Source organism: Falco rusticolus, chromosome 7 (genome assembly GCF_015220075.1).
Source record: "Falco rusticolus isolate bFalRus1 chromosome 7, bFalRus1.pri, whole genome shotgun sequence".
NCBI lineage: Eukaryota > Metazoa > Chordata > Aves > Falconiformes > Falconidae > Falco > Falco rusticolus.
In genome coordinates this window covers 3,731,932-3,753,556 of record NC_051193.1, presented here as the reverse complement: position 1 = coordinate 3,753,556, position 21,625 = coordinate 3,731,932, and the positions used below count along the sequence as shown (strand labels likewise).

The 21,625-nt window shown below is 44.4% G+C and overlaps 2 protein-coding genes across 3 annotated transcripts in view; both read right to left on the bottom strand.

Moving 5' to 3' along the window:
• Positions 1-917: 917 nt before the first annotated feature.
• EIF3J (eukaryotic translation initiation factor 3 subunit J) lies at positions 918-11,999 on the bottom strand. 2 transcript variants are annotated; one of them, XM_037396253.1, is made up of 8 exons: positions 11,865-11,999; positions 11,686-11,786; positions 6,465-6,522; positions 6,121-6,212; positions 5,539-5,653; positions 4,323-4,481; positions 3,239-3,312; positions 918-1,788 (listed from the first exon to the last, which is right to left on the bottom strand). In XM_037396253.1, the coding sequence occupies exons 1-8, from the start codon at positions 11,890-11,892 to the stop codon at positions 1,657-1,659; spliced, it is 759 nt and encodes a 252-aa protein (XP_037252150.1). In that variant the 5' UTR covers positions 11,893-11,999; the 3' UTR covers positions 918-1,656. The 2 variants fall into 2 exon arrangements, with proteins under 2 accessions (XP_037252150.1, XP_037252151.1); XM_037396254.1 differs by having other exon boundaries at positions 918-1,785.
• Positions 12,000-19,210: 7,211 nt separating this feature from the next.
• Positions 19,211-21,625, bottom strand: part of CTDSPL2 (CTD small phosphatase like 2) — a 43,353-nt gene continuing 40,938 nt past the window's right edge. The window contains exon 13 of the mRNA XM_037396252.1: positions 19,211-21,328. Within this exon, the coding sequence (XP_037252149.1) occupies positions 21,263-21,328 (66 nt within the window). The 3' untranslated portion in view covers positions 19,211-21,262. The remainder of the gene's footprint in view (positions 21,329-21,625) is intronic.

The window sequence follows — 21,625 nt, the reverse complement described above, 5'->3', positions numbered from 1 at the left end:
TACAAGTCACAGCTCCACTGATAAATAAATAAAACATTTTACGAAGGGAGGATTATGCCCGAGAAGGACACTGTTTAAAATCCCAGTTCTAGTCAGTCTCAGAAGACCAAATTAGACCACGCTGGCTTTGATCGGTCTAAGTTAAATAATGGCTAGCAAGCTTTTAGCTTGAACTTTGGAAGTTCCTGGCATCTGAGAATTCTCATCCCTGATCCTTTAAAAATCCAGGATCACTAACAAGGGGAAGGATCTGGAAGAAAGCCTGCCTTGCAGAAGCACACGCACATCCCACCCGTGTTGGGAACAAACACTTGAGTAAACTACAAGGTGTAAATGTAGGACTGCTTGTGGTAATGCCAGCTGGACTAAAATAACGGCTTGCACTGATGAGGGCTGCCCCAAGATATTCTTAAGGGAAGTACAAGCCACTGAACTCAGCAGTTCCAGCCACAGAAAAGATTACGTTTGTCACAGAAATGTTTGGATTCTGGGAGTTCTGGAAGTATTTTGTTTACCACCTGTAAGAGCCTTATCATAAGAAACAGCCATTTTCCAAGAGTGAAATCTTGCCCCGCTACCACCAGTTAAGCTGGAAGTCAGACACCAGACCCAGCGACACACGCGCAGCTCGTCTCAGTTTTGCAACTTACCACTTCAAGATACTAGAAGAACTGGTCCAAAGACAGCTGTAGTGAAGTCCTCAATAGTGATTTTTATTAAATTAGTTGCTTTATAAAACATTGCAGATGTCATAATTGTTAACATAACAATTTGCCCAACTGTAGTAACTGTTGCAGTTTGCTAAGCAAGTTGTTTTTGTTTTTTTTCAAATGAAAGAAAATAGCTGAGTTGTGAAAGATCTACCACAACCCATGAGAGACCAAAAGGAAGTCCTGGGTTTTGGGGGTTTTCTGGTGGGTTTTTTTTTTTTCTTTTTTCGTTTAACACTTAAACCAGGCAATTAACTGTTAAAGAATACCCAACCCATACAGCTGCATTAGTAGAAATTTAGATGAATGGAAACTAAACTTCACACTCAAGACACAAGTCTTCCCCCCCCCCCCCCCAAGCAACGCTTTCCTTGTTCTCACCCACCAAGTGTTCCATTTAGATGTTGAGCTTTGAAGTGGCGGGTATCTCCAGTGATGCGTTTCCAGGTGCAGTATCCTCACTCTGAAGTTAGCAGTTCCCCTTCACAATATACTGAAAAACTCAAGCTCTAACTTAAGACAAAGCAATTGTAATACTAAGTGCACACCATGCCCTTGCTGCAAACTGCTTCTGTTCATCAAACAACTCATTCAAGGAGGTACAGTTAAGGCCATGTCACTGAACTGTGCTGGTAAGAATACTTTGCCTCGAAATTCCTTACCAATTTAGTGGCTGTTACTATAAGATCAAATAGCAACAGTTAGCATCAGGATTTTGGGGTTTTTAACTGCAATTTACATAGCTTTTAAATGTCTTCATTCCAACCCCTGACCACAGAACAGGAGGCCCGGTGCTGTGGCACAGACCTGTCAAGAGTTAAAACCACCAGCACAGAGATACTGCAATTTTGATTGTAGCATTTGGCAGAATTTAAAGGAAGAAAAGTTGTGCTACATGTTTAAGGGATTATGGGCAACAGAAAGACAACAGAAGGGGAGATAAATGTCACATGAAGTCTTCAAAGTCTTGTACGTATTCTCCATCGTATCCTCCATAATCGGCCAGGTCATCTTTCATAGTAGCCTTTAAACCACCTCCAGGCACCACACCTTTTTTCTTCTTTTTGGCTTTATTCTGCTTAAATAGGAAGAGCATGTTTACTTTAAAATCCATAGTGATTTGCTATAACTCTAATTAAGAGTAAATGCCACGTCTCTGGGTATGAGCATTCACACCCCCCCATGGTGAGCACACCGCTGACGATTTCTACCCCTGCATTTCATCCACAGTGCGATCTCTTCATAGAAAAGCTATGACGTTCCCAGTGTCCCCACAGCTCCCTCTGTCACAGACTTGGCCGTGTTTCCTTTCACTCTATCTTACCTAGACTCTAAACAAGAGGACTAACTACATAAATGCATAGTCTAGTAGTTTTTATGAAGTTACCTACTTAATTAAGGAATGTAATGTGGCTTTTATTACCATAATGGCTGAATATCTTCTGGGGGTGGGGGGTGGGGTGGAAAAGTCCTAAACAAACTTCACAGAACATTTCACAGTGAAGCTCTTCCTTACTGGATCAGTGTAGTTGTAGCTTTCAGCAGCTGGCCGAACTGATTTACATGAAAAGCCAGGAGAGAAGAGTATAAAAATATCAAGTATACATACTTTTAAAACTTTTTTGGTTCAGTAAGTCGCAGGCTGCTCTCCGAAGTGCGGTTCATATTAAAGAAATTGTTTATCACATTTGCCAGACTCCATGTGTTAACACTGTACCTAAGGTCTGGTGTGCATTAAGGTACTTCACTCACACCTGGGGATTTGGAACCGGCGTGACAGAACCGGCCACAGGAACAGTTTGTGTCCAAGAGGTTTCTCATTTTAGATGTACAAGTTACTCCTCACATGGACAACACTCCCATTTGTTTCCTAACAATCCTCCAATATGATTTAAAATATACCAAGAGTTGCACTACCAGTCATTATCTTCTGCTTGATTTTGTTGCTATCTAATGCTTTGATTAATCAGTGAACTCCAGCCCACCATGAGTTTTAACATAGATGTATGCCATAAAACACATTTTGAATCAGTTAAGCTATTAAATCACCTTTTAAAACTTAGCCTCTTCCTTGCCTATCCAGTTACTGCTCCTTCAGTTTGCATGACAGTGTAAAAGCCCCAGTTATCTGCTATTCAAAATCCCAAACTTTGGCAAAGTTTTAAGTTACCGGCAGACTGGTATTACATTGACACTGAACTCTGAATGGGGATGGCTGCTGTCTTCAGAATATCCACGTCAGCCACTTGAGCTCCAAGACAGCAGCAAATGGAACAAGGTTAGCACACAGGTAACATTTATGTAAGTTAATCAAGCTTTTGCCTGTGATCTCCAGATTCAATCAACTCCTGATGACCTCACACAGTGAAGAAGATTTAAAGCTAAACCAGTATGCGAGGTTAGAATTTAATCCCCTGCTACTGCCTTTAAGAAAATCAGCAGTTCAAGTCAGGGTTAAACCTGTTGCTGTTTCCAGATTAGCCCCTTCAGCGGGTACTGTTACTGCTGCAGAAACACAGAGGTCTTACCTTTTCTTGTTTTTGTTTTTCACTGCATAGTACTGTCAAGGTATTTGTGATCTTTTTCAAATCATCGATTTCCACTACGTCACGGGGTGAGGGTTGGGGGAAGAAAAAGAAAAGGTTGCTCATCAATATTGTTCTTAGAAGGCAGTTACATAATCTAACATCACCATTCTCAAAAAACCAGAAATAAGCATTAGTAGTAAAGTACAGGCAATTACTTGATTTAAATCAGCAAAATACAGACAGGGTAATTCTGGTCCTTACAGTCACAATTATGATTTCAGATGGTCCCCAGTAAGCAGCTTGAATGTGTAGAAGGTAGAACTTGGAAACTGGAAGTCAGTGAACACAGAAGTCTTAATGAGGTGGCATTTGAACAGTAAAAGACGGATACAGTAAAAATACTGTAAAATGTATCAAAAGGAGCAGTGGATTATCAAAAAATTATTAACAATAAATGCTCCAAGAGGTTGCAAGTCCTTTGCTTTAGGAGATCTGCAGCTGGTTTGAAATGTAAGTTACCAGGTGCCGTCAGCCAGCCCGGCTGTATTTATACAGCACTGAATCGTATCAAGTTACCGCCTCACTGAGCCACAGCGAGTGCAGTGCAGGGGAAGATCTCAAGCAATGAGTTCACCAGAGCAGTGGAAAAAAAATGAGCCCAACTAAGTTAGTTTTATCTCTGTATAGTTACATTTTGAATCCAGAATGATTTATTTTGCAGTCGCAGAATTACATGAACTCAATTGCCAGCCAAGCTGCTCAAGTTATCTGGCTCAGAGAACTGGAGAACTGAATTTTATTATTATTTTAGAAATGGCTTCAAGAAAAACACGCAAGTTTTAGATCAACATAAAAATTCACACTTTTTAAAATGTGTCTTTAACTGATATGCAGAAACATTCTTGTACAGGGAGACAAGCCTTAACATCTGTGGGAATGGAATTGGATACTACTCAGATTTGTTTAGTACAAACTACACAGATCGATCTTGATTGTAATGTTTACTGTAACGGCATGTTTTTAGCCTCGATTCCATCGTAATTTTGGTAGCAGTATATTCTAGGATGTCTTTCACTTAACTTACATGAAATACATACGTCTCGAACTAATGCTTCCAAAAAGCTGGCGTAATGTAACGATTTTTCATACTGTGTAATTTTCTCTTTTAGTAGTTTGCCAAATTCCGTAAAGTCATCTTTTGAAGAGGGATTCATGGCATCTATTCCACAAGTGTTATTTACACCTGCACAGAAAGACAGAGAGGTATTACAGAAAACATTAGCTGTGATCCCTAAAAGATGACAACAAAGGAAACAAGTCACATTGTTGACATTCAGTTCCTCACCTCCGCTGAGACTTGGCAAAGCCAAAGCTGAGGTTTGCTCACCCACTTCCCACCGGCTTCTGCCACACAGGAGCTAACAGCCTGAGTCACTAGCCTGTACAGAGGAGTATTTTGCTGCAAAACTTAGCAATGTGAACCAGCTATTCCTGTTCTCTGGAGCAATGTGCACCCCCTTCCTCTTAAGGAATTCCTGTCATAATTGCTCCTAAGTGCAAAATTGAGTTGGTTCTTTGCACCTGTATTCAATGCACACCCCCCCAAGGGGCTGTACTCTTTCAGAAGACTCACAGTGCAGAATCTTCACTGAGTAATAAGCTGTATAATTCACTATAGTCAAGGAAACACGCTTTCATGTTTGAAGAATGCTGCTATGAATCAGTATCTTTGCTACCTCTGTCAAAGCACAAAACCAGAAGGATCTGCTTTAAGGCTGCTTCATCTCTGCCAGGAAATGAGCTCGCTCCACGAACTGAGCTGGCTTTCCCAACACCCAGCGCATCGCGTGGATTGCCTGAAGTAAAGCATGCGTGAGTTATGCTGTGCCACACTTGTCCAAAGCCTCATTAAAGCCATGTTGTAAACCACCTCCAAACATTAAGAGACAGGGTTTGGGTTTGGTTTTGGGTTTTTTTTTAAAACATACTCATCTTTTTACCACAAGTACCAGTATGCTGGAAAATTTAGTCCACCATCTTCTTCCTGTAACCTCCTACCGTCACACAATTAAGCAAAAGCACCTTCTCTACTCTGAAGATGCTTCTGTGGTTCTTGCACATCAGCCCTTAGCACCAGGACGTGCCTCCGGTGGTCTGAATTTCAACCCCTCTTTATTCTCAGTAACACAACCTGCAGGTGCCCCCGCTGCCAAATCCTGCTCCGTTCTTCGTGCAAGGTATCCCCCCCTCACACAGTTTTATTCAGAGAACACAGCGCTTTTGTGCCGCCGCACACTTACCAAATGTTTCTTTTGCTAACTCAAGGTCTGACTCCTCTTGTAACTTCTTTAGTCGTAGTTTGTCTGCTAACTGTTCTTCTGGTGTAAGTTCTTTATGTTCCTCTGGTGCCTCTAACTGAATTAGAAAATGCATATAGGGAGAAGGTTGTATGTGTTAGCCTTGAGCAGGGGTAGTATGAGAAACCGTGGTTCTCCCAGCGCCACCTGAACAGCTTGCTTCTGCCTGAAGTCAGTACACCTCAAGCATGTACAAACCTGAAAACCATCCCAATGAAGTATAACAATGCTACATTGTTTAATAAATTGTTCATTTTACTAGAAGTGGGAAGAAACACCTTAGTTCTATGTTTCACAACTGCATGTTTTATCATCCGGTGCATACAAAAAGAGATTTCAAGAACTGGTTAAATTACAGAGAAATTAAAGCTAACATCTCCCAGATGTTATTCACTACAAAACTTGAGTTTGTTTTATCAGACTAGTCAAGATCTTTACAGGTCTTGCTCAACCTCAAAATAATAAAAAAAAAATATCAAACCTGCCCTCTAAATATTAGGAGACCCAGAAGAAATAAGGAATTACCCTTTTTTTAAGCTCCTCTTGCTTTTTCTTCTGTAGCTTTTCTTTTTCTTTTATTTTTTCTGCTATTTTCTTTTTTTCTGAAACTTTTGGTTCTGTAAAACATTGAACAATACAGCTCTCAAGAGGTCTACTGATTTTTTTTTTTCCCCCAGCAACTACAGAAACACTAATCAAAGAAAAAGCCACAGCGCTGGGTTACCGGGAGCCGAACACCGAGTTAACAGACATGCTTGTCAAAAGCAAACCCAACCCTATTACATGGGTTTGATTCTTAGATACACTCACGGCAAAACCAGCCTGTTCCGATGCTGCGTACAGAGCCACGTATTACTTCTAAGTTTTACCTTGCTTTATCTCTGTCTCCTTTACTTCCTCCTCTTCCTCCTCATCATCCCAGTTATCCTACAAAATAAGTTTTAATTAAGATTCTGTTACAGATACTTTCCTACTTCTTTAGGTAACAAAGAACAGCAGCTTTCATAGAACCTCTTTAAACGCTCACATAGCCATTAATCTTTCGTCTGGGAGCGAGGGAGTGGGGGGAAGCCGTGAGAGCCGAACGAGGGCACGGCTTCTGGGGGATGACCAAGATGTTCCAGGATCAGTTCTTACCACGAAAAAGGCCGCTTTTATTCAGTCAGGAAGCTCACGTCAATGTAGTTACAAAAGCAAGGTCGGGAACAGTCAGATCACACCCACAGTAAAACCCGAGTTTATTATCATTTCTTGTATTACACATTACAAGATACTGGAATGTCATCGGACACATGCATGTAGTGCAGCCACTGCTGGAAACCGACAGTGCAGCGGAACCATTTTAAACCCCAACACGCTGTCACCCCCCCCAAAAGACCCCATTCCTTCCCAGATACCGCTCCCTGTGGCCCAGCCCTCTCCCTTGTGCTGGGAAAACCATCCCTGCGGCTGCACGTGGAGCTGTGGCGCACAGGAGAACGCTCACCCGGATCTGCTGCCAACGCAGTGTGCAGCCAGATAAGGCCGCGCTGTGGGAGCAGGGAAAGCAGCAGCAAGCAGAGGAGGATGCAGGGAGCCCAGCTTTAGGCAGGAATACCAACTTCAACAGCCACAAGGCCACGTTTCTGAGCGGTTTTTGACCAGTGACTACTGCCTTTTTATAAGCATAGAAGCTATCGAAAGACTTCTCACAAACAAATCACCTAAATGTTCTCCAACAGCCACCACGTTCTCAAGTGTGTTTTCAAGCAGCCTCAGCTGCGGTGCTCGCAGTAACTCTGCCTCCAGTTTTCCCCTTCAGCGTGTTCAAGATCTGTGGTGGTCCCCAGCTACTGCACTGCGCACCTCACCATCAGCCATCGCTCACTGCCCTCCTTCCTTTCAAAGCCACGTCTCCCACTGTCCTGTACCCAAGTGGATGATCTGTGGTTCAAAATACTGTATCTCATTCAAAGAAATACGAGGAAGCACCATTTTCTTCAGAACTGACCTGCTGATGTCATCTGCAGACTTTGCCAGCAGCAACTCTGCAGTTTCGACAGTTTTCGGGGTAAGGGTTATGGGAATACATATTCTTGTCCTAATGGCACTGCAAATTCAAGCAGGTGGCCTCCGCATGGAAATCAACACTCTAAAATTGATCTGAAGTTACGTGCAGAGTACCACACGACATACACACCACAAGTTAAGGTCAAGAAACCTCACAGGGTTCTAATTTCTGTTACCTGTTTCAACTCAGCTTGCAAGCTTAAGAGATTACATTTGACAAGACCTAGTTTACACAAAAATCACATGTACGGTCAGCATCTCATTAAAGGTAAGCTTAAAAACCGTAAATCCTGAATTTTGTGATTTTCATCCCACAACAGCAACGCAAGCAGTCATGCAAGCTATTTATTAATTTCTAAGGGTTGCTATGGGCGTGGCAAAATAAAAGACACTGGTGGAAGAACTCAGTATTTCCCTGATCCAAGCAAGGAAGACACCTGAGTTCATCCACCAGCTCACTCGAGTTAATTGGCACTTGTAAGGGATTCAGCTTCCCATCCACATTCCAAGAAGCTGACGTGAATTTGGAGCAGCATTATTTTAGCTCATACCTAATTAAGTTTGTTACACCCACTTATTAAATAGCACTTTTAACTGCTGTATATAGCTCGCTGCCTTATCCCTTGCCCTGTCCTTCACAGACAGATTTTAAGTATTTTACGGTGCCAAACCCCAGAGGAAGGGCACCCCATCCGTGATGTAAAGGTACTCGTGGGACTGAAGGAAACTGCTGCACGTTGTTAGTACATTCGGGAGACTTAACAGAGGGCACATGGGCAAGGACTTCCACGTGATGACAGAGGCACTCCTTCCCTGCAGCAGACCACGTCCCTGCTAGCTGTGCCTGCGTGGGGACAGCACACAGTGGCAGTTTCGGCTTGCGAAGCTGAGATGATGAAGCAGCGTAGGAACAGCAGACCCTCTGGAGGGCAGCGCGAGGGCCTGCCACCTGGCCCAACCTGCCCCCGAGCTGTCAGGTGGGATTTAGGATCTCGACTTTTAACAGAAGGGATTGACGACTGCCGGGAGCCTACCCATGGAGACCACCGCCGCTGGAACCGGGGACAGACAGCCGCAAGCTCAGCGCCATCGGAGAAACGCTCCTGGCAGGACAACCTGCGAGACATCGCCATCTGAGGGTTCGCTCTTCAACTTGGCGTGCTAAGATACGCAGGTCTCCCAGCTACACTGAATACTCTCTCCCTCTTCTCCAACATTATTTTTTTTAAAACAGCAATAGAACATGATTTATATATTGGGCAGGCTTTTTTTTTTTTTACTGGGGGCAGGGTGAAGCATCCAAACATACACCTATTTCTGTGGTTTACAAATTCCAGTGAACTCTCTTGGAGGAAAAGAAAATTGCTTCAGTGCTGTATCTTTGCACTGATACTAAGTAATCGAAAGAGGACATCTTTACTTCAAAGTATTTCAGCGCTACTTAATTATGCATAGACTCATGGAATTGTTTGGGTTGGAAGAGACCTTTAAGACCATCAAGTCCAACCATACACTGTGAACAACTAAAATAATGCTATTAAAAACACCTTCCATTTCACGTAAATAATCCCTTGATGACAGCAGGTCTCTTACAATTTCATATGCTCCATCACATGTACCTTAAAAAGTATGATAATGCAAATTATTTCCCCCCAAAAACCCAGAAGACATGATTGGGAAGTGACAGGTACTCCAGCATCTGAGATTCCCAGCTAAACCTGAATGCTCTCCTTCAAAGAGAAATGCCTGCACCATGGGAAAGGCTGTTGCCTGGATGATAACAAGCGCATCTCCCAGCTTTGGCTTTGCTAAGCACAGAATTGCCCAAGAGTAAATAGATGAAAATTCCTTGGCAGGAGGCCCGTCTTCTGGGAAACTGGTGTTCTGGGTAACACTGGAGAGGAGTTTTGTTACTGATGAAGATGCTAATTTTAAACCTGAGAAAGTGGAAGTTTCCTAACTTACCAGTTACTTTAAGTTCCTCACTAAAAAAATCTTCCAAAATAAACTACAGAATCTGAATACACAGAACACATTCCAGCCTTAAGACAAGCTCGTGGTCAGAAAACACTTTGTGCTTCTCTTTTAGACCACGTAATTTTCCTTATGCGGGTACTTCCCCAAGGCAGACCCTTGCAAACAAGGAATCTAGAGCCTGAGCACCCACCTCCCAGGCTCAGTGCTGTGATTCTTGGTGTTTCTACAGGAAAAGCAGATGGAAGTAAAATAAAACAGCTTTCTTTGCTGGACCTGTCCTTCCCTCTAGGTGCAGCTCCAGTGCTAAAACCCATAAGCTCGCGGAAAGAGTTAGGTAGTTGCATTCTTATTACATGTGGGAAAGCTCTGTTCCTTTACTAAAACGGCCACAGAAAGCGCAGGTGCCTTCAAGAGAGTAACACTTCAGAGTCCGGCTCTTGGACACACTCTACCACATCAGAGAAGTTTCTCACTTTCAAAGGAAGGAGGAAAAGCAAGCCTCACAGAACCAATGAGTCCAAGATACCCGTGTATATATACACTTCTGTAAGTTACATATATGCATATAGTTACATGCCAACCACACTCTTTACAAACGACCGTACCTACTGTATACAGAGATACCTTTACTTATTTTGCCTGCTGTAACGCGACACCTATGGTAACTATAAGGTGTGGGTGTTATTAAATTTAAGAAGGAAAACGGACAGCCTGTAACTCACAAAAATTTGTTACCTTTTTTTTAAAGAGAAGATGAACTACTTTTTTCATACTATTTATAAAAAGAAAACCACCCTAAGCTCCAAGGAGTGTTGGTGTTTTTGAGATTCTGAGACACGGCCAGCAGCCTAAATAACAAACGCAGCCAGTCGTCACCCAGGAAGCAGCAATACTTGATTCCAGAAAGCTTCAGACTTGTGACCATACTAGAATGACCAAGTCACCTCCGGAGATTGCCTATCACGGTATCTCAGCAGCTTCATTTGAAACAAAAAGGTCTTTCTCAGCTGACCTATTTCTGTTCCTTACATTCATCAAGCACGTTCCTTCTGTGTTCCCTGGCATCATTTTGCTTACTGTCCATACAAATGCGAAGCAAACTGAGGATTCTGGGGCATTCGCCACTCAGTCTCCCGGCTTGCTATGGGACAGCTGGAACTAGGTAGGAGAAAACAAGCTTTTAAGGAAAGTCTGCTTTCACAAACATCAGAAATGAACATCCGCATGTTTTAATCCTGATTCAACACAGACGTCACTCCAAAATACAGTGAAAATTTGTCTCAAATAGTGCCTTAAGTAAATGCATTTTAAGTGATAGGGGCACTACCAAATCTGAAACCACAAAGTAAGACTACTGTACTTTCCAGCTGTGGCGGCGGGGGGGGGGGTGTGTGGGGTGTGTGAAGGAGGAGGAAAAAGGGGTGGAAGAGCCATGCTGCTAGAACACAGTAGTTTCTGGTCAACAGCAGAAGCACGAACACAGCACTGCTTTCTTTAAAGCCAGTTCTAACGTCTCAGTGCACCATACCCACAGCTCCGAATCTGAAAGGCTACAGGGGGAAACCAGCCGGCCCCAGACAAGCACTCAGAAGCCTGGCAAGCAGCTGGGGAGCAGCAGGTGGATCCCCCGAAGAGGAGATGCCTCTTCAGGCCTGGAAAGCGCCCGCCTGCCCCCCGGGGGGCCGCGGGCAAGCAGCGGGGGGGGGGGCGCAGGGCAGGGGAGCGCTCGGGCTCTGCTCCGCGTTCTGGCGTTGCCGTCTGAGGCCGCCCGGTGCCCTCCCGGGGCGCCGAGACACCGAGGGCCGCTCCGGCACAGGCCGGGCCGCCCCGCAGGGTCCCCCCCGCCCGCCGTGGGCCCGGCCGCGGCCCCGCGCGTCGCCGCCGGAGGGACGAGCCCGGCCCGTGAGTTCCCCTCACCCGCCGGCCCTGCCCCGGGCCCGGCCCCACACACGCGGCACCATATGGCAGCGGCCCGGCCCGCGCCCCGCCGCCCCCGCCAGCCCGGGGGCCGCCACGCCGCCCCCGCCACACCGCAGGGCCCGGCCCGCGCCCGCCCGGCCGCACCTTCACGTCGTCCTCCTCATCCTCGCCGGCCCAGCGGTCCCCGGCCACTCCCGGCACCAGCCGCTTCGCCACCGGCTCCACCACCTCGAAGCTGTCGGCGTCTGTGGGGGAGAGGAGAGCGGGTGAGCGCGGGCGGGCGGGCGCGGGCGGGCGCGGGGGGGCCGCCGGCCGCCACCTACCCCACGAATCCGCCGCCTCCGCCGCCATCTTCCCCGCCGCGCCGCGGCCGCCGGCGCTCGCAGCAGGAACGGTGAGGCGGCCGCGCCAGAGCGGCCCCAGCCAGCGCCGCGCGCGGGGCACGCCGGGACGGCGGCGGACTCAGCGGGGCGCGCGCTCCCCGCCCCCTCCCCCAGCTCCGCCCGGCGCGGGGCGGGACGGGGCGGCCGGGCGCCATGGCGGCGCGCTGGGCCTCAGGGGCGGCCCGAGGCGGGGCGGGGGGCTCCCCTCAGCCCCCCGGGCCCCGTAGGTGCGGCGCCCTGCCCCGAGGGAAGGCCCCCTCGGCGTATCGCGGAGCGGCAGCCGCGGTGTGCGGGGAGCCGCCCCTGGCGGGCCCGAGGCCCAGCGCTGCCGCCCCGGGCAGGGCCCTCAGTCCCCGGCCGCGGTTTCTTTCCCGCGGTTGAACGTGCCCGCACAGGGGGACTAAAGCAGCGCTGTGCCCGCAGCCGGCGTTAGGGAGCCTGGTACTTCCCTCTGAAGCAGAGGGCGTGAGCCGTGTGGCGGTTAAGGGTCTCTGCGTGACAAGGATCTCTCCCGTGCCGGGACCGCGCACACGCTGCTACACCTCGCGGGCGCGGTTCAAGCAGCGTCACTGCTCCGGGCGAGGAGGCCGGCAGCCTCCGAACACTCCGCACGCTGCTGTACCGAGAGCCCGCGGGGGCGGCCCCCAAGCTGCAAACCGCTTCCCCCGGAAAGGCGAAGCTTGGGGCGCTCCGGGCTGATTCCTCACACCCTCTGCAGACGGCAGGGCTTTAACATAAATAGACCATCGTCACAAAAAATAGCAGCAGCTTTGGGAGACTAGCCTCAGACGGAGTGAACTTTGCCAGCTGACGCTTCAGCCACTGTCCCCTGTTCTCCTGGTCCTGTTTGCTTAGGCCTCGTCCTCCGATGCTGCAGACAGGCCGGTCTACAGTGGTAAGACACTAAGTCTCATTCGGAAGCTCGGTTTCTAGGTATCAATTCTAGAAAATATGCAATAAACAGACACAAAAATGGAATATAAAGGCATAGAAAAAAGGAGGAAATAGTTCAAGACTTTTCTTAAAAAAAGTGGAACATCCTATTAAAGTATGTATCAGGGAATTCATCTAGGAGTTAACCTGCATACCTGGTCTGAATTTATTCCCTTAACTTTGCTGCCGTGTCTCCTTTTTTCCTTACAGAAGAAAAAGCAAGAAGCAACTTTTTTGAAGATTCCTTTACCCATTAAAAATACTAATGCATGATTCAAACAGAGCAAAAGGCAAAGGCTAGGAAAACACCCCAGCTGTCGACCGCTAAATTTCCTTAGCTGACTTTCCTTCAGCTGACTTGGATTCTTTTCCTTTCTTAAAATGCTGGCAGTACTGGAGTTAAATGTTGCTTTTCGGTCAGTCCAGAACTGCTTGATTCTATGCACATGGCTATTTTAAAGTATTCTGGGATCTGTGTTACTTAATATTTAGCAGCAGCAGCACCACGAAGGTTAGTATCATCCCATTGACATACCTCAACAGCATCCCTCTCAGTCCCTTGCAGAGGGACTCACATGTGCTACCTCAGGAGCACCGTTGTGCCATCTTGGATGTAGTTTTCCCAGGAGCATCGTTACTTCTGTCACAATGTAGAAATAACTTTTAATTGATAGAGACACTGGAGACCGAACAAGAAGCAAGAGCCACAAACCCAGAAGTTCCACCTAGCAAGGCCCCTGCCCACCTGAACACTGCTCTGCCTTCAGCTGTTTTCACTTCAGAGGTCAGAGTCCCAGGTGCGGACCATGCTGCCGCGGCCGCTGGCTGCAGTAACCCACCCGGCAGCGTGGCAGAGGCTTTCAGGCCGGCTGCATTCGGTTGCCTCTTACGGTCCTGCTGGGAATGTGTCATGCATGAAATGTAATGGAATGATCCTGTGGCTGGGAGGGAGAGAGAAAAAAGAGAAAAAAATAGGTGAAGCCTGATGTTGCATTAGTCTCCTAATTCTCTAAGTAATAGGATAGACGTGTAGTAAAGGTAGTTGATGACTTAGTAATTTCCTAGCTTTCAGGTTCATGATCATCCGGAAGAAACATGGGTGAAGGGCTGCAGCAGAGCTACTAGCGACAGTCTAGCAGCCAGAATGCACTTCTACAATTTATCCACATGATGCTGCTTAGGGTGTGGTTTTTCAGGTCAGATCCCTGAGGGATTGTGGCCCTGTGGCCACCAGAGAAGTGTAGGTGAGTCCTTCACTAAAAACTTCAAAGGCAGTGTCTGACCTTAAGCAAATGGGGCGCAAGTGTAAAGACCACCTACAGGAATTAAGTGCCCAAAAATACAAAACTCGGTTCTCAGACCAAAGGCAGGCTCGAGGGATGGACGGGCAGTAGCCCCCGGACACAAACCCAGCTGCAAGTCACCACTCTTCTCCAACCTCCCCCCCACCAAGCCCAAGGAACTTTTTATTTTGAAATTCTCGGGCCGGTCTTGTTCCTTCAGACAGCTCGGCCCACAAAACCAAGGGAGAGAGACCTCGGTGCCCCCAGGCGCTGGTTCAGGCAGAGGCAAGCAGACCTCTGTCACAGACCCCATGACGACTGATGCTCCGCATTGTTTGGACATCGCTGATGGGGCAGGTTAGAAGTGGGGGACACCTTTATCTCGGGATTAAACAAAGCCATGATGTGCCTGGGGGCTACAGACCAGGCCCCCCTGAGCCTCCTCCAGACAAGCTTTTTGGTGGCGTTTCCTTCTACCTTGTCAAATAACTTCAAATATGTAAACACTGGAAACAGTAACTTCTTCCAGTTTACTCACTGCCACCTCCCAACTCTGATTTCTGTGACAATCTGAACGATTAAGTGGAAAAGGAGGATATATTTAGTCTGAAGATATTTCAAACACCTGTCTTTCATGTAAGAGGAATGACCTATGATACTATGATGTTAGCTAAAAGAAAAATATGTCTTCCAAATTTATCATCCTTTTTTTGTTGTTACCCATTTACCAGGCAATATAAATAACAACAGAGATGTAACTATGGATCAAATAATGTCCTAAGTTACGTCCTCACAAGTCTACACAGAGTTTCATAAGCTCGGTATGCTATGAGGATAATTATGAAACTGGCAAGAACTGTGCAGTGATTTGGAACATGTTAATTATGAAAATACTATGTATTTACACAGCACATTTAAAGTAATTTAAACAGGTGGATTAAAACAGTTAAGTATTACTCCCATTGTATAGATGAGGAAACTAAGGCACAAAGAAAATTTTTTTTCCGATTTTTTGGTGCTCAGTGCAGCTCTGAGTCAGAGAAACTACTGCCTTCCAGGAAAGCAAACAGTTCTCATTTTGAAGAAGTCCAAAGGTTTCTGCTTAGAAGGAAAAACTAATAAAAATGAGACAGATTGGGTCTTGTGGTCATTTTACAAAAGATACCCAGTGGAACGTGTATCACATATTAAAAATCAGCCTCAAAGCAAGACCATCTTAAATGAATCTGCTGTAACAATCGCAGTACTTAAACCACGTCTATTTTTTTCCTTATTTGGCCTCCAGTATCCTTAGCTTTTAAAATACATACACTTCTCCTTCCATTTTAAAGGCTGAAAACTGACATGAGAAATGTCTTGCTTTACAGAAAACACAGTCTTCAATGAAGGTTATCAGCTAAAAATCATAAAAACAGTAGCCAGAGCATAAATATTTAATATAAATCTTTATGATTCTATGTACTAGAAATGACTGCAGAAGAAACACAAATCTGTAGAACATGAGTTCTCTTCCAATTGTATTTTACAAGACTCAGCCTATCGGTACAGTGACATTTTTGCAAGTATCAAAAAAATAAAGCAAAACGGTATTACATTACACAATCAAGCCAACCAAAATAGCGATGTGCTTCACAAAATCTATACGAGTTAATCATTAGCAGACCATCCTTGCTTGCTTCCAAACAAAAACACTTGCTGCCAATGTTTTAGGGTTTTTTTTTATTATTTCTTTTTTTACAAAATTATGACTGCTAGCTAAGAAAATGATGCTCCTATGCTACTTCTCATCAGCCATTTATCAACTTGTTCAGGATTCGATTTAAGTATCAAGAACCTAAGATGCAAATCTGAAATCACGTGGGTTTGGTGTGATCTAATCTTTGAGAGCAGTCCTTTAGCATCCTCAAGACACACCACGACACTGTTCTCCAGCTGAGTGAGTTTAATGCAACAATCATTTCCCAGAAAAACTGTCTTCTCGTGAACCTTCCCTCAGCTTCCATTCCACAGCAGCTTTAACTGATCTAAGCCGTGGAGCCCTCATTGCTGCAATCTCACTTTTGCCTCTTTTATTCTCCCATGGTTAGTTTTCAGGCGGATCAGCTCCCAGCACAGGCTTACCACGTGGCTGCGCGAGAACCAGCGCGGGCACAAGAAGCAGGTAAAATGTGACCCAGGGAGGGATGGAAAAGCAGGAGAGAAAGCCTCCCGGGCTTTCTTGGCAGTCATCACATTCCAACTTCACCCTCTTTGCAGAATGGATTTTGAAGTCCCTTTTCACTCAAATCCTCAAAGCAATCTTCTTGCCTGAAGATGCTGACGAAACGTGATGGATTACCGCTCCCAGGAAGAGGCATTTGTCGCATGAGAACGAAGACGTTTACCTCATTCTCGGGAGGCGAGGGCCCCAGCTAGCTGTGCGCTGCCGTCTGCTGCTTGCTGCACTGCCTGTGTGACAGCGGCTGCTTTATATCTTCTTGTATCCATCCTTAACAATGAGGTTAAAGAAGTTTAATGGCCTGAAACATGGAAATGGCATGACTGCAGATCAAAGGTACCGTCTGTCCTCTTTGCCACGTAGACCCATAGAAGTCCTTTCACCAGAAAAATACTGCCTGTGTAACTTAATGCTCTACTTGGAGTGGAAGACGTTATTTTAATGGGGTAATTTGTTTCTCTTGGCACCTGCTTGAAGAAACTTGTCCAGCTGAACTGATATCATACCAGTAGGTATTGTCCATTTTTTAAACTGACAATTTTTAAAACTGACAATGGGTGGTGAAGGTTTGCTTTTTGGCCTTGTCTTCTTGAATTCTATTAAAGTTCTAATTTAGCTCTCCGATCTGTGCAAGCATTAATTTCACGTTGAGATTTTAGCTTTGCCAAGGTGTGCGCTCCAAGTCCTTACAGTGGAACATACCAGGAGCCCCGCAGCAAGGGGACGGAGGAAGGCACGGTTCGCTTTTCTAATTCCCCACGCTTGGGCGTACTTGGTGCTAACGCAGTCCTCGCTCAGAAGTGAGAGGAATGACAGCAAGGCTCACACGACTGGTTCAGCAGCCACAACTCCCTGCAACGCAGGCATCTTATCACAGGCAGAGGCTTGCCTTAGTTTCCGTATATATGGTGAAGTTATGAGTCTCATCATCTACTTTAATATACTAACGATACATGGTTGATACAAGTTGGTTTAGACAAAGAAGAATAAAAGATACCATTTGCAATGCAATGCTATAAGGAAGCCAGAACCAGGAGGAATTATAAAGGAGCATGGGTATTTACTCAGTAGAGTCACAGTATCTTTGTGTTACTGGGCAGCCTGCCTTACGGAGCGAGCAGGCTGCACTGCTAAAGGCTGTTTCGGGCTGCGGGCCCACATCACTATTCTGCCGGCGGCAGACGTGCTATGAGATTTGCACCCACTCCATCTCCTCATCTGCTCCTTCCCGGTCCCTTTCCCCACTGGGGCTCGATGCTCTTCCAGCTGCGCCAGTCCAACCACCAGTACGATTGCCCTTGAACTCGGACGCTGGGAAGAGCTGCGCTGGGGGAGGGGAGACGATGTGCCACGAAAATGACGCTTGCTTCTCACAGCAAGCGAGAGCAACTGCCCCGCCAGCTCTGCTGCCAGCGGCAGACTGACCCGGCAGCGCTCCTGCCGGCGCTGCGTCCTGCTCTCCTTCAGCACAGCGCTCGCACACCTGATTATCTTTGATAACGCATTTCAGTGCTTTGTTTAAAGAAGATAAGTCTCCTTAGCATGCCTTTGGTTGATACCACTCTTGGGAGATTCTTTCATCATGTCTTGAAACATTCAGGCTTTCTGATATATCTCAAAAATAATGAAAAAATGTTTTCCTACACAGATGGAAGGTGAAATGAATCAAAGGTGGAAAGGAAGTCAGTAATACCAAGGTGAATGCTATTCCAGCTGTATAGCAACTTAAGGAAAACAACCAAACAAAAAAGATTGAACATGTATTGCCAAAATAAGTATGAAAGACGTTATTTTGCTGTCAGAACCAAGAATGCTTAAACCTAGAACAGAATACATATGGACATGTAAAATTAACACATGAATACCACGATCAAGCGAAAGACCATAATGAAATCATTAAGAACTTTGGAAATAGGATGTTGCGTTTTCTAAAAATACATAAAATTGGAATAAATGATACAGCTACAAGATTAACTGCTTAATTCTACATTCAAGACTCGAGTAATGCACATAGTTGAGACCCCCCCAGTTATCATCGTCAGTTTTGGTGTGCACAACTTGATCCAGACTCACATCTGAGGAACAGTTAAGTCTCACCCTCGAGAGTAATGAGATGAAAATAAAACCTGCTGGATTATAACTTTGCTTCATGCAAAGATCGTTTGTGTCAGAAGTGATTGACATTTTTAGGAACTTGCATTTTCAAGAAGGTAGACTCATTCTGCAAAGAAAGTTCAGAATGATAAATACCAGACTTGCAGCACATTAAAATATTAGTATTTAATATGTTTACTAAGCAGTCTCCGTTATTTTTGTTGTGCATCTATGTAGAACTAAATCCCTCAATTTACATTTTGATTTCCCTCACTGATCTGATCATCACAACACAGATACAGCTGTAAAGTGCAATGTATGCTTTGGTCTCCTTAACTAAAGAAAGCACTTTTAGAACGGTTTTAGCCAAAGATAGGACCCACGTGTTTAAGGACATTCTTTGAACAGATGATCATCTCTTTTTACAGTCAGAGAAAAGCTATGAACTACTTAACAAAACTCGTTTCATTCTGGTAGACTACTGAATTTTAAAGCAGTTCTATTATGTCAGTGACTTGGAGAAATTTGGAAGAATCCCACATTAAGCAAGGATTCACTGTTAAACTAATCAAAAATCTCAGATTTAGGGTTACAGTTTAACGAACAACTGAAAAATAGTTGGCAAACCATGTAGCAATTGAAATACAAGCTGACCATTTTCAAAATCTATAAATATTTCCAGAACCATCTTATCGACATAAAACCAGGAAGGAACGGGGGATGGTTACAGGGTTCACACGTCTGCGCAAAAGCATATATAAAGTTAATGTTATGTACATTTTATTTCAATAAAGACATAAGACAAACAGCGTAAAGATGCCCAGATGCCCTAAAGATAAATACATTTAAAAGATTCTCATTAAAATGAATCTGTAGTATTTCTTTCCTGCAAGCAAAATACCTTTCTTTAAATACAAAAAAAATCAGTATTCTGAATTGCAAATGTTTTCACTTTTTTTGCAGAAAATCTGCCATGATGATTTTCTTTTTTAATGAATAAGGATTTTCCACAAAACAGGCTTGCTCTACATGCTAAGTTTTTTAAACAGTTCAGTGACACAATGTGCTAGCTACATACACAACAGATAATATAGTAAGAAAACACTCAACCTGATGAAAAGTTAAAATCTTCATTAATACACTGGAAAAAGTTGACATAACTCATGCCTTTTAAAATCAAAAAATACAAAAATTAAATGTTTTCCTAAAAAGATTTTCCTTATTTTAAGGACTCATTTGAAAATGAAGCTGCATGTAATTTGTACAATAAAATTGTACAAGTAAACAGGTAATATACATAAAAAATTAATTGACATACTTCTCAATTATCAGTTGTCCACCTTTAATTTCCAATACTGTACTTTCTTAACAAGCATACAAAATATCAAACTTCTCTTTAGAAAAAGTGCCGTTCTGTGACATCTTTTACACAAAAACAGTCTGAGCCTATGGCGTGTTAATGCAGTCGAGAGGCAAAGCATCCTAACTTTTACAAATTATACCTTCCATAAAAAGCCTCCTGAAAAGGAGATTACACACCATTATAAAAATATCCACCTCTTGTGGTAGCTGCATTAGAGAACCAAGGCTGAAAGACTATTTCCATATAGCATAGCAAACCACTAGGATAGCAGACTGCCTGCCTCGGTGGCGTGGGAGTGTACTGTACCACAGGATTGTGCATAGTTACTGCCAGGTACCTTCGCTGTCACACAGAGCTTAAAACTGATTGTAACGACGAGTGTCACAGGGGTACCATCAGCCCATGCAAAACATCTCACAATACTGAGCCACTGTGCAGAATACTTCAATCTTGGAGGAAACAGAAGGCAGCAGTAATTGAATTGCATCAAACCTAAGAGGTGACCAAACTAGTTCTCCTTTCAAGATCTGCACGCACAGCATAGTCTGAGGTATTCCTTGTCCATCAGTTGTTTGTGCCACTGCAAGATATTGTCTGTCCAGAGTACATGCCATCACAATGGTTTAAAATATTCTGAATATTAGTAATTCTTATATTCTTCTTATCTAGCCAGTCTCTTGATTTTTGAAAAGATTTCAACTACAGTAGAATATTACAGAAAGAAAATATAAATGCAGGGGTTTTCTTTCTAAATGAAACTTACATGGGCTAAAACTAGAGAATATTTTTAAACAAATATACAGTATGCAGGCAGACAAAGCAGGAAAACGGCCATCCAACTGTTTAATAAAAAACTAAGAAAATTTGGCTATTTCCAGAAAAACTACGAAGCGCCTCAACTAAAAGGAATGCATAATGAAATTCTAATCTAATACAGGTCAAAAATGTAAAAAGGTTATAAACCTTAACAGGAAAAATAAAACAACTTTTACTGGCCATTCCTGTTGAAATGAGAATCTTAAAAGTAACAGAAAAGTGGCTACAAACCCACTTAGAGCACCGAACAGAGAGAAAATAAGAGTCCATTTTCAATCTCTGTTATATCATAAAATCCTGTGTTTCTACAGGTCAAACTGCTGGTGGCAGAAACAGAATTCTTTATAAACTGCAGATGTCCTGTACATAAAAAAATTTCATTGGAGTTGCACTAGTTCTAAAGACTTTTCTGTTCTAGCCTACCTACTGTGTTGTACTGTATTGTACTGAATGTATTCAATCTCAGATATATAAAGTCTCTTTCCGTAACCCTTGATTATTGTTGGGCACCAAAGATAAGAAAAGCAAGACGGGGTACAAAAATGCAAAATTTCAACAGTAATGGCAATGTTTTGTTTTAGTCCAAAAGGGTCCTGCATTTTCTCCCCCTTCAGTAATTAGACAAAAGGCTTTAATCTGGGGGTAGCAAGTCATGCAAGCGAAATCTGTCTCTGATGTGAGGTCGGACATCTTCGTTCTGTAGGGGGGAAAAGAAAAAACACAAAGGCGCAGGTTTTAGGAGAATGAACACATCTGTAAGTCAGATTTTAACAGGGTCAATTTTCTAACACCGGTATTTTAACGTAACAAAATACAAGGCGTGAATATATGTAAACACAAGAGACTTACAGAAATAACTACCTAACATCCACAACAATTTATTTGCCTTTTAAAAATAAAGACACACATCACAGCCAACGGACGTTACCATTCCACAGTCCCTGATTAAAAGCACAGTTAGAAATAACGGCAGCCTGTCTCTGGCTATGTCAGT